Source organism: Cebus imitator, unplaced genomic scaffold (assembly GCF_001604975.1).
Source record: "Cebus imitator isolate Cc_AM_T3 unplaced genomic scaffold, Cebus_imitator-1.0 Scaffold251, whole genome shotgun sequence".
Classification (NCBI taxonomy): Eukaryota; Metazoa; Chordata; class Mammalia; order Primates; family Cebidae; genus Cebus; species Cebus imitator.
In genome coordinates, this window is record NW_016107566.1 from 2,020,870 (window position 1) to 2,034,921 (window position 14,052).

Genomic DNA, 14,052 nt, shown 5'->3' on the forward strand with positions numbered 1-14,052 from the left:
AAAAAAAAAAAAAAAAAAAAAAAAAAAAAAGAAACTCTAGATTTAAACTTGATACATCACCAGTTGGATTTAATAGACATTCATGGAACATTCCACCCAGCAACCACAGAATATACATTCTTCTTATCTGCACATGGAATATATTCTAAAATTGATCACAGGCTCAGTCATAAAGCAAGTCTCAATAAATTCAAAACAATTGAAATCAAAACAAATATACTCAGACCACAGTGCAATAAAAAGGAAATCAATATCAAGATATCTCAAAACTACAAAAATATATGGAAATTAACTTGCTTCTAAATAACTTCTGGGTGAACATCAAAATTAAAGCAGAAGTAAAAAAATTCTTTGAAATTAAAGAAAATAGACAGAACTTACTAAAGTACCTGAGATGCAGTTAAAGCAGTGTTAAGAGGAAAGCTTAAGGCCCTAAACACCTTCATCAAGAAGTTAGAAGGGTCTCAAATTAACAATTTAACTTTGCACCTGAAAGAACTAGAAAAAAAGAACGAACCAAGCCCAAAGCTATCAGAAGAAAAGTAATAACCAAAATCAGAAGAACTTAATAAAATTGAGATACAAAAATCTGCACAAAAAATCAACGAAACCAGGACTTTGAATGTAAACAAGTTTGAGAGACCACTAGCTAGATTAACAAAGAAAAAAGAAGAGCTGAATAAGTACAATCAGGAAAGACAAAAATGACATTACAGTCAATCCGACAGGAATACAAAAGATCTTAAGAGAATACTATAAACAGCTTTATGCACACAAATTGGAAAATCTAGAGGAATGGATAAATTCCTAGAAGTACTTCCTCATTGGGAGAGCTTGTTTTACGTATCTGGGTGCTCCAATGTTGCGTGCATACATATTTAGGAAAGTTACATCTTCTTGTTGGAGTATAACCTCTATCATTATGTAGTACTTTTCATTGTCTTTCTTAGTTTTTATCAGTTTAAAGTCTGTTTTATCTGATATAAGAATAGCTTCCTTTTTGTTTTCCATTTGGGTGGTATATCTTTCTCCACCCTTTTACTTTGAGCCTGTGGATATTATTACATATGATTGGATATTCTAACTTCCCAAAGATTGACATCCCAAGATTGAATCAGGAAGAGATTGAAACCCTGAAGAGACAAATATCAAGCTCTGAAATTGAATCAGTAATAGAAAACCTACCAACAAAAAAGCCCTGGACCAGAGAGATTCACAGCCAAATTCTACAAGGTATATAAAGAAAAACTGGTACAAATTGTACTGAAACTATCCCCAAAAAACTGAGGAGCAGAGACTTCTCTTTAATTCATTGCATGAAACCAGTATCAGCCTAATACCAAAATCTGTCAATGACATGACAAAGAAAGAAACTTCAGGCGAATATCTCTGATGAACATAGATGCAAATATCTTCAACAAAATAGTAGCAGGTAAAATCCAGCAGCCCATCAAAAAGCTAACCCACCATGATCAAGTAGACTCTATTCCTGGGTTGCAAGGTTGGTTCAACATACATAAATCAATAAATGTGATTTACCACATAAACATAATTAAAAGCAAAAACCATATGATCATTTCAATTGATGCAGAAAAATCTTTTGAAAAAATTCAACATTCCTTCATGATAAAAAACCCTCATCAAAATAATAAATTAAGGAGCATACTTCAAAATAAGAGCCATTTTTGATAATCCCACAGCCAACATCATAATAAACACCAAAACCATTCCCTTTGAGAAATGGAACAAGACAAGGATGCTTACCCTCACCACTCCTATTCAACATACTAGTGGAAGTCCTAGCCAGAGCAATCAGGAAAGACAAAAAAATAAAAGGCATCCAAACAGAAAAGAAGTCAAACTATCTCTCTTCATTGACAATATGATTCTATACTTAGAAAGCCTAAAGACTCTGACAAATGTTGACTAAGACTGATAAATGAATTTAGCAAGGTTTCAGGATACAAAATGAATGTACAAAAATCAGCAGCATGTCTATACACCAATAACAACCAGAATGAAAATCAAATCAAGAACACAATACAACTTACAACAGCCACAAAGAGAAAGAAATACCTGGGAATCTATAGAAATGCAGGTAACCTAGGAGGTGAAATATTTCTATAAGGAGACTAACAAAACACTTACAAAGAAATCAGAGATGTGTCAAATAAATGAAAAAAAATTCCACGCTCATAGATTGGAAGAATCAATAGCATTCAAATGGCCATACTGCCGAAAGAAGTTTACAGATTCAATGCTATTCCTATCAAACTACCAACATCATTCTTCACAGAATTAGAAAAAAAAATATTCTAAAATTCACATGGTACCATAAAAGAGCCCAAATAGCCAAAGGAATCCTAAGCAATAACAACAAAGCTGGAGGCATCATATTACCTGACTTCAAATTATATAAGTCTACAGTAATCAAAATAGCATACTACTGGTATAAATGCAAATATACTGACCAATGGAACAGAATAGAAAACTTGGAAATAGAACCGCACACCTACAACCATTCAATCTTAACAAAGCCAGCAAAAATGAGCAATGGGGAAAGCACTCCCTATTGAATAAATGGTGCTGGGAAAACTGGCTAATCATATGCAGAAGAATGAAACTAGATCCTTACCTTTTACCATATACAAAAATTGACTGAAGATGAATCGAAGATTCCAATATAACACCTCAAGCTATAGAAATCCTAGAAGAAAACCTAGGAAATACCGTTCTTGAAATTGGCCCTGGCAAGAAATTTTTGGCTAAGTCTTCAAAAGCAATTGTAACAAAAAACAAAAATTGATAAATGGGGTCTAATTAAACTAAAGAGCTTCTGCACAATGAAAGAAATTATCAACAGAGTAAACAGACAACCTACAGAATGACAGAAAATATTCACTAATTATTCATCTGGAAAAGGTTTAGTATCCAGCAACTACAAGGAACTTAAATCAACTAGCAAAACCCAAATAATCCCATTAAAAAATAGGCAAAAAACGTGAAAAGACACTTTTCCTAGAAAGACATACAAGCAGCCAACAAACATATGAGAAAATACCCACCATCACTAATCATCAGAGAAATACAAATAAAAACATAATGAGATTCAGTCAGAACGGTTATTATTATTATTATTGAGACTGAGTCTCGCTCTGTTGCCAAGGCTGGAGTGCATTGGCACAGTCTCTACTCGCTGCAACCTCCGCCTCCTGGGTTGAGGCAATTCTCCTGCCTCAGCCTCCTGAGTAGCTGGGATTACAGGAACCCACCACCACACCTGACTAATCTTTGTATTTTTAGTAGAGATGGGGAGGCTAGTCTCTAACTCCCAACCTCATGTTCTGCCTGCCTTGGCCTCCCAAAGTGCTGGGATTACAGGCGTGAGCCAATGCACACAGCCTAGAATGGCTATTATTAAAAAGTTAAAAACAACAGATGCTGGTGAAGTTGTCAAGAAAAGGGAACACTAATACATGGTTGGAAATGTAAAATAGTTCAGCCACTGTGAAAAGCAGTTTTGGAGATTTCTCAAAGAACTTACCACAAAGTATCATTGCTGGGCATATTCTCAAAGGAAGATACATCATTACAGCAAAAAAACACATGCACTTATATGTTTATCACCATGCTATTCACAATAGCAAAAAGATGGACTCTCTATATATCTATCATCTAGATAGATATATATAGAGAGCATGGAATATATATATGTGTGTGTATATATATATACACAGAGAGAGAGAGAGAGAGAGAGAGAGCACGGAATACTATGCAGCCATAAAAAAAGAAATCATAGCAATCATGTCTTTTGCAGAAACATGGATAGAGCTGGAGGCTATAATCCTAAACAAACTGAAACAAAAACAAAAAAGCAAAATATCTCTTGTTTACAAATGAGAGCTAAACATTGAGCACACATGGACATAAACATGGGAATAATAGACAATGTGGGCTGCTGAGGGGGAGAGTGAGAGGCAGGGTGGGTTGAAAACTTTCCTATTAAGTACTATGCTCACTACATGGTGCAGTATACCCATGTAACAAACCTGCACATGTGTCCTCTGTATCTAAACTAAAATTTGAAATTAAAACAGTTAAAAATAAATAAATAAAAATAAACCATATGAGAGGCTTGCATAGGTAATATGCAAATACTATATACCATTTTATATAAGAAATTTGAGCATCCATAAATTTTGGTATGGGGGAGTGGGAGAGATGCAGTGGAGAGTCTCACAACTGATACCCCATGGATACTGAGAGAGGACTGTATTTTTAGAGATTCTAATGCAAATACATTTTGACGCCTTCTCCTTTCATTCAGTCCAACCTCTTTCCTTGGTCTCCATGACATCATCTTTTCCTGGGTCTTTCTATTACGTAAATACATTTTGCACTTCCTATTTCTTTGCCTAATCCTGAGGTGGTGGTAAGTCACCACTCCTCAATTCTCATTTTACATATTCTCCCGAGGTAATTCCATTTTACACATTTTCCCTGGATGAATCTCAGATCTATATCTTAAGTAAAGACACCTATCCTGAGCTACAGATTATAATTTTCTTTTTTTTTTGAGACGGAGTTTCACTCATGTTACCCAGGCTGGAGTGCAATGGCGCGATCTCGGCTCACCGCAACCTCCGCCTCCTGGGTTCAGGCAATTCTCCTGCCTCAGCCTCCTGAGTAGCTGGGATTACAGGCACACACCACCATGCCCAGCTGAATTTTTGTATTTTTAGTAGAGACGGGGTTTCACCATGTTGACCAGGATGGTCTCGATCTCTTGACCTCGTGATCCACCCGCCTTGGCCTCCCAAAGTGCTGGGATTACAGGCGTGAGCCACCGTGCCCGGCCCAGATTATTGTTTTCAATTGCCTAAAGGGTAGCTTCACTTTTGTCCTTGTGCTGGTCATTCCAACTCAAAATGCCCAGAATAAACAATCATAATGTCCATCTATTCCTTTCCTTTCCTTTCCTAAGTAGAAATTTCAGCACCGTTCCCTCTCTTTACTTGTTTAATAAATTCAACTGGTCGAGTTCCTATGGATTCTATATTCAAATCAACATTTTAGTATGTCCCTTCCTTCTATCTCCACTGCATCATCCATGTAACAGACTTTTCATTGCTGCAGCCTAGCTCAGCTTGCTGATTTATGCTAGTTCTCTGTCTTGCAGTATATCCATTACCAGATGTCTTTAAAAATAAAGACACAAACATTCATTCAACTGCTTATAATTGTATGTAGTTCACAGAACAATGTATAGTTTCCATAACATGACATAGAAAGTCTTTCAGAATTTGTCTGCTGCCTCTTTTATTACCCCACACTTAGTTGCTTCTCTGATGTGCTGTACTACTTGCTATTTTCAAACATACCAAACACTTGCACATACCCGTGCCTTTCTTCATTCCTTTAGCCCCAAATGCTTTTCGTTCCCTTTTCCTCAGGGCATCAGTGGACTGGGATTCTAATCCCAGCTTTGCTTTTCATGAGTTGCGTATTTTGAAAAACATAATTAACATCTCAGCCCATTTCCTATGTTACCTGTAAAATTGCTTTCTCCCACAGTCATAATGAACATTCAATGAAGAATACACTGAGTTTATCATTGCTCTTGGAAATAACTGCTTGCCTTGAATATTTATTTATTTCGTAAATGTACATGCATGTACTTTTAAGATTCATTCACATCATAAAATAAACCCTGCAATCATTCACATCAGCTAGAATCATGTTCTATCACGTACTAGCTTAGTATTCTTGGCCAAACCACTTTACCTCTCTGGGTTTCAATGTATTTATTTTATAAATCATGTCTACCACAAGAATTCAGTTAGTTAATAAATGTAAAGCAGGAGTTCCATAAATGGCAACTATTGTGATTATTAATGTGCCTTCTGCCACGTGTTTGACTAGGACTCGATTTTCAAACTCCTTGAGAACAAGGGCATTTACACTTATCCTTGTGTCCCCATCTTCATGCTTGATAAATAACATTTTATATATTCATAAATATCAGTCAGACAGAAATTAATGCCTATTTTACAATTTGTCATCATATTTCCTCTGAATTTTTTATATGTTGCTTACTATGAAAACTAAAAATTATTTAATACATTCATATTTAGTAGAATCATGACTGATACTATCTCCTTTTTTATTTTACATTTTAATTTATTATTATTTTTAGAAATGCATCACCAATTAAATATTAAATTGCCCAAGTCTTGGAAATTGAAAAATATAATAATAAATCTTTTCTTTTTCAATTTTTAATTTTGGGAGTATGTAGTAGGTACATATATTTATGGGTTACATGAGCTATTTTGATAGAGGCATGCAATGTGTAATAATTACATCAGGGTAAATGGGGTATCCAACACCTCAAGCATTTGTCCTTTGTGTTACAAACAATCCAAAGCTTTTAGTTATCTTTAGTTATATTCTTTTTGTTATTTTTAAATGTATAATTAAACTTTTGACTACAGTCACCCTTTTGTACCAGAAAATACTAGGTCATGTTCATTCATTTTAACTACATTTTGCTTTAACCATCTTACCCCCAATCCTCCCTGACACTTCCCAGACTTTGGTCACCATCTTCTACTCTCTATATGCATGAGTTCAATTGTAATTTTTAGCTCCCACAAATAAGTGAGAACATGTGATGTCTGTCTTTCTGCACCTAGCTTATTTCACTTAACATCATGACTTCCAGTTCCATCCATGTTGTTGCAAATGACTGGATCTCATTCTTTTTTAATGACTGAATAGTACTCCATTGTGTCCATGTATCCCATTTTCTTTATCCATTCACCTGTTGATGGACACTTAGATTGCTTTCAAATCTTGGCTATTGTGAATATTACTGCAATAAATATGGCAGTGCAGATATATCTTGTTGATATTGTGATTTCTTTTTGGCAGGTGTATATCTAGGAGTGGGATTGCTGGCTTGTATGGTAGCTCTGTTTTTTTTTTTTTTTTTTTTTTTTTTTTAGGAATTTTTTTTTATTTTAAAACAAACGGCTGTAATTGGGATATTTTTCTCAATCAGAAAAAATAGCAATACTTCAAAAGTAAAAGCTGAAAGCTAAATGAGACTGTTTCCAAAACATTCACTAAAGGTGTAGCAGACTAGGGGAAAATCATCCTCTATTTCTTATTGCCTTAAGTATCAAGAAAAGCACTAAAGGATAGAAGCTGCACCACAGCAGGGGTTGTGGGTAGGTGTGGGGAGAGCCCAGAGAGGCAGGAGGTTTAAAATATTTCCTTGCCTTGGTGATGCTGGAGATTGTGTGTGTGTGTGTGTGTGTGTGTGTGTGTGTGTGTGTGTGTGTGTGTGTGTTGTTACCTGTGTGTATCTGTGGCAGTGTGTAGGGGGTTCAACTTCTCTCAGTTCTTGCTTCTCCAAGCCTAGAGTTAAATTCTTCATGGGGATGGGAGAGCGGCACGTTTTAATATTGGGACCAATTTAATGTGAACATAGAAACCATGACGCAAATAGGAAAAAGTTGAAAGAAATTAGATTTAATTATTAATTAGTTTCCATTAAGAAGAACACTGTAACAGAAAGTCCTTAAAATCAGAAAATCCTTAGTTCTTAGAACACAGCTGGCCTTTAATAATTCCTGAATTTATTATTACTCAGCTAGACTGAGATTTATCTACAGTCAAAAGTTTCATGCTTAAACAATTACTAGAAAAACAATGTAGCAGGGAATAGGTTTTAATATTTTTAAACAATAAGTGCCATAGCCATTGTGCTAAAATATTATTTTAAAATTTATAGTAGTTAATACAGGGCAAAGTCTTAAACTTTTAAAAACACTTTGAAGTATATTAAACAAAAAAACTAAACATTTAAACTTTTGGCGTTGGGAAGTTTTCCAGAGGGTAATTAATCCAATCTACCCAGTAAGATATTCCACTTTAATCAGCTCTCATTGCTTAACCACATGCATATACTGTAATTTTTTCACAAAAAATAAAAGTAGTTTGGCGTAGAATACTGACACTCCTTGTCTTTGGTGTACTGTATCTGTGTTTTCTTTAAATAGGAGGTCTGCTAGGCAGCTCTCCAGTGGAAAGAGTGTGCCTTAGAAGCAGAATACTTAAGTGCAAGTTCAAGTTTGAGCCTCAAATTATCCTGTGACCCTAAGCAAGCCACTGTATTTCTGTTGCTTTATCAGCAAACAAGAAAGTGCCCACCTTAACATCTTTATAAGGTGGTTGCGAGGATTAAATACAATACAGTATGGGCAAGGCCTTTTGGAAAAACACAAAAATACGACATCGATCTAAAGCATACTAAAATGTTCAATAAGATAGCTAAGCCTCTCTTGGACTACAGGCTGCCTGACTGCTTCTCCAGAGACAAATAAGGTGAACATTTTTTTATGTTTTCTTCCAGAAGCATCCTAAGCATGCAGGTGTGCTTTCACTCAAGCAGGCAGGCTAGGCACGCACCATAGTGGGCATCGTTACTGCCTTCACTTAGTCACTCGTCTCATCAGTACATAGAGTTTTGCCTCTTTCTTTTGTAAAATCCACTCCATGGTATTCCATGGTATTCCATTCCAGGGTTTTGCTAATTCTTTAAGCAGTCCCCACTCATGGATATTTTAGATTTCTTAAGAGTCTTTTGCTGACTGGGCGCAGTGGCTCACACCTGCAATCCCAACACTTTGGGAGGCCGAGATGGGTGGATCGCCTGAGGTCAGAAGTCTGAGACCAGCCTGGTCAATATGGTGGAACCCCATCTCTACTAAAAACACAAAAATTAGCCAGGTGTGGTGGCAGGCACCTTTAATCCCGACTACTTGGGAGGCTAAGGCAGGAGAATCACTTGAATCCATGAGTTGGAGGCTGCAGTGAACTGAGGTTGTCCAGCCTGGGCGACAGAGTGAGAATCCAATCCAAATATATATATATATATACATGCTTTTAATAAGATCATTTCTATTAGAACACAGAACTGCAACAGGACCTTAAAGACAGCATTGTAGTTTCACATGCAAGAATAAAGAATTAAAAAGCAAAGTATCCTTCAATCCTCACTGTTTTTAAAAAACAATAACAACAAACACTTGCAGAGGGCTCTCTAGTTCATTAGGCAACTCACAAACATTATCTTTTTAATGTCACTCATTTAGTGCTTAATAGCGTCATAAATTCATAAAATCTTAGAACTAGAAGAGACCTTAAAGGTTTGCTATTTTAATCACGTTTTCCAAATACAAATAATTGATGAGACTATTTTTTATATCAAAAAGAGTGATCACAAGTTGGATCAAAGGGAAAACAAATTGCACAACTGAACTTACATAACAGGAAGTTATGAACAAAGCAACAATGTTGTCAGTAAGCAGGCAGAAAAAGTGGAGCCAATGAATGTGAACCCTGGACCAACCTGTAGGAACTGGTGAGCTCGTAATCTAGAATCGCATTTGTTGTTATCACACCACTCAGTGCATCAATCTGGAATGCTTCTTCTTGGTTGCCAGAGAGAATAGAATACTCAATAAGGCCATTCAAACCACTGTCCAGGTCGGTGGCAAAAACCTGTGAGGAACCAACTGTTTCATTAGATAAGATTTATTCTGCAACATGGGTTCAGTCTGTTTTTCAGAGACATGCATTAAGAAAGAATTACAGATTGTCAAACACATTTTAAAAACAATGATTAAAGGGAATACCAATAAACAACTGAAGCTTACATTTAACTTTATGATAAACTGATTGATGGGGAAAGTCTTCATCCAAAGAATTTCTAAATAGCTCTCAGTAGAAATGGTACGTTTTTGATCTATACTTTTGCGCAATAGGAAGAAATATTTGTTAAGAACATCTAAGTTGCTTGAATAGGAGCGTTCCAATAGTGTATATGAATTCATGCTAGCACCAGAAAAGGAAAAAAATGTTAAGGGAAATCTCCACATAATGAGTGATTTTTTTTTTATTTGCTCTTTTTTTTTTTCTGCTTAAAGAATTACCTCTAAAGGATGGACATGGTGGCTCACGCCTGTAATCCTAGCACTTTGGGAGGCTGAGGCAGGAAGATCACAGGTCAAGAGATGGAGACCAACATGGTAAAGCCACATCTCTACTAAAAATACAAAAATTAGCTGTGTGTGTGTAGCTTCCTAATCCCAGCTACTCAGGAGGCTGAGGCAAGAGAATCAATTGAACCCAGGTGGCAGAGGCTGCAGTGACCTGAGATTGTACCACTGCACTCCAGCCTGGTGACAGAGCAAGACTCCATCTCAAAAAAAAAAAAAAAAAAAAAAGAAAGAAAGAAAAATTACCTATAAAATGGCCAGGTGTGAATTTTAAAAATATTGTATTTAAAGTTTTATTTTATTTTATTATTTTTGAATAGAGTCTGCCTCTGTCTCTCAGGCTGGTGTGCAGTGACTTGATCATGGCTCACTGCAACATCAGCCTGCTGGGCTTAAGTCATCCTCCCATTTTAGCCTCCCAACTAGCTGGGACTATAGGCGTGCACCACCATGCCCAGCTAATTTTTGTATTTGTGTGTGTGTGTGTGTGTGTGTGGAAATGGGTTTTCCCATTTTGCCCAGGCTGGTCTCAAACTCCTGGGCTCAAGTGATCCACCTGCATTGGCCTCCCAAAGTGCTGGGATTACAGGTGTGAGCCACTGTGCCAAGCCCTAAAGTTTCATTTTAAAGGGGTCATTACATAAGTGAAACAAAGCCTAGATTTAGTGCTAACAAATGTAGATCCTGATCATGTATTTGATGAGTTATCAAAGCAGTGTTGAGGATAAAACAGAAGTTTTACATCATTCCCCATCATTCTGCAATAAACTTTAATCAGTAAACCAATTATGCCTGTGGATTCTATATCTTCTTTAAGAAAAAGTTGACTAATTAATTACTTTTTACTTTTTTATATTCTCTATGCCTCTGAGCCTCAGCCTTAGCTCATGTTCCCTGTCATCTCTCTCCTGGGCTACTATACTAATAGATTTCCTATTGGTTTTTCATTCTAGTTTCCGACCCTCTCAATTTATCCTTCACACTGCTGCCAGAGTTCTCAGGCAACCCTGAATGACTCAAGTGCAGCATCCAGGAGCTCATCAGGGGACAGCTCTTGGGACAGAAAGCCTGCAATATGCAGTTTCCTTTGGGATCACCATGAAGAGAAACTGGTTGGCATCAGAGTCCACTATGTCCCTTGGAGTCGTACATTTAAAAGTGCTACAGAGAATAACTCTGGGTGGTCGATCAGCTACAGTTCTAGCGTTCTGGCAACATATCACAACTAGGGCTAACCACAGCAGGGGAGAAATGTATTAGAAAGACAGTGCCCAGTGAAAACAAGAGCCTGAGCAGCTCTGGGGAATGTAAAGCACAGCTTCTTTGAGTTGTCATCAAGATGAATCGGCTGTAATTTGTCTCTGTCTTCGTGTCTCTTCACCCAAGATTCAAATTTCAAGGAAAGAAAGTCTGTGACAGAGAGGCAAGGCAGTTCACAACACCTTTGGCGGGGTGGGAGTGGGAGGCAGGTCAATATCTTGATGACAACCACACCAGGACTGCATCGACAGAGGGTCAGAGCCTCAAAAGAAGTCTGTGGGGCTGTAACTAAAGGAGGGTATGAGCAGTGTGGGGGCTAAAACCAGGAAGCAACCACCACAATCGATATGAACACCAGAGGCTATTTCTAATTTTCTGAACAGGACACAGCAGAATGGTAGTGCTAGCTTCCTGGGAATGCAATGACTGAAAAATGGAAAGAACAAAGTTCATTCTATCTGTCCCTGATTCAGCCTTCTACAAATCTGCCATAATTTGAAGCGCTGGTGGGTCAGGCACTCTCTCATTCAGTGCACCTGGACTTTATATGGGTCTTTGCCTTCACTTATTTCACATTGAGTAATTTAGCTCCATCCCAGTTAGACTGTGGGACAGAGAAGTGCAGTGCTGCAGGGCCCCAGTGTGGGAACCCTCTTGTGACAAGGTGGCACTAGAGTCACCTGCCATCCCCACTGATCACCACAACTGCGCAGAGATGATAAAGACTGGAAAAGTGAATGTCCTAACTTTCTTCTGAAACATCTCAGTCATGGCTGAAGCCAGGGTAAAGACACAGCACACCTGGAACAGGCTGGTGACTACAGCAATCAGACTATTCTAATACAAAATATATCTACAGCCATAGCCGAGGGGATCCCAGATATCCTAGATGGTGTGTAGGGACACAGAGTTAAAACTCCAAGGCAGCTGAGACTCTATTGGTCTTGTTTTCACCAACAGCAGGGATCATGTGCATCAGAAACTGGAATTGAAGTAAAAGAAAGGGCTCTTTTTTTTTTGAGACAGAGTTTCGCTTGTTGCCCGGGGTAGAGTTCAATGGCATGATCTCAGCTTGCTGCAACCTCCACCTCCCAGGATCAAGCAATTCTCCTGCTTCAGCCTCCCAAGCAGCAGGGATTACAGGCATTAGCCACAACGCCCAGCTAATTTTTGTATTTTTAGTAGAGGAGGGGTTTTACCATGTTGGTCAGGCTGGTCTCAAACTCCTGACCTCAGGTGACCTGCCCACCTCAGCCTCCCAAAGTGCTGGGATACAGGCATAAGCCACTGTCGGGTCATTTTATATAATAAGGTGAAGGTGTCTGCACAGTAAAGAACTGTTGCAGGTCTTATCCAGAAAATGTGCTAGCATGCCATGTAAATGCCTTACCCCACCTAGCCCAGAGGAAAAGGGGTGTAATAAGCATCAAGTCCTGACCACAGCCATGGCATTCCAGAGGCCAGAGGGAATGGCCATCCCTGTGGCTAACTTTGCTTGGAAGTTGGTTTTATACTGATTTCCTTTGCAAAATCGTGGGAGGTTGGAGATCTCCTAATTCCCCGTTTCACGACTACAAAAACTCAATTCAATAGTGAAGGGAAAGATGAAACAAGCACTTGTCCTGAGGCAGGCAGAGAAAGTATCAAGGATGGGTGGTTTTTAGAGTGTGAACAAAACTGCCCTGTGAATGAATGCTGGTTCAGGTCTTGCAGACTGTTACTGAGACGGGGCTAGTCCTGAAAACAGCAGATCTGTCCACATTCCTGTTCACCCTTGAAGAGTTAGCGTAAATATCATTCTTTTGTGAAGCCTTACACTTTTCCTCCAGGAAGAGGCTGTGTTTCCTCTTTTCACTCATGACACTAAATGCATACTTCTATTATATTAATAAATGCATACTTCTAGTGTTCAACAGTGCTCCTAGAGAAAGCAGATGTCAGTATCCGAGCACCAAATAAATAAAGAGGAAGAGACGGTGCAAGAATTTCAGATTTTCTTTATCCTAAGATTTTATCCAATCCATAAAATGTTGTACACGTGCTGGAAACACTGAAAATTTAATTTATGTGTTGGACCACAGGCGTTAGGTATTTTAAAGTATATTGATTCATGATTCATACACACACACAAACACACACACACACACACACACACAAATATATATTTCTGTTACCTGTATGACGCTAGCATTGTAGAGTTGGCCTTCAGACACTGATGCTTGGTAGATGCTTTGCTCAAAGCATGGTGAATTATCATTCACATCCTGTATCAAGACTGCTACTTTGCTATAGGCTTTATGCTCGCTACTTTCAGCTAAAATGATGAGCTGCACCTCATTTCTGACTTCAAAATCAAGAAACTTGGGTTCTTTCACAGTGAGTTGTCCTATTTTTATTTCCAAGGAGAAAAAACAAGAAAATGACGTTGTAGTTATTCTTAAAATGACCCAAGCATCTTTGCTTCACATGCTAACAGCTTACAGCTCACCTGTCCCACAAAACCCTCCCACTGGCTGGCCTCCCTTTCCCAGCAGCTGGGGTCATTGTGAAAAGAGTTGGGATCTTACAGATGCTTGCAGGGTTAGAACACATAGAGGAAAAGAAACTATGAGATACCAAAAACTGGAAGTGATCTCTCTCCATATTTAGCCCTGGGCCATGTCTGAAAGGTCTACCTTTCAAACATATCCTCACTCCAGCCCTACTGCTACTGCCCTCCTTCAAG

General features: G+C 38.1%; 1 protein-coding gene across 1 annotated transcript in view; it reads right to left on the minus strand.

The window, feature by feature from the left end:
• Positions 1 to 14,052, minus strand: part of DCHS2 (dachsous cadherin-related 2) — a 275,941-nt gene that overhangs the window by 16,750 nt on the left and 245,139 nt on the right. The window contains exons 15-16 of the mRNA XM_017498790.2: positions 13,502 to 13,713; positions 9,419 to 9,570 (exon numbers count right to left, since the gene is read on the minus strand). Of these exons, the coding sequence (XP_017354279.2) occupies positions 9,419 to 9,570; positions 13,502 to 13,713 (364 nt within the window). The remainder of the gene's footprint in view (positions 1 to 9,418; positions 9,571 to 13,501; positions 13,714 to 14,052) is intronic.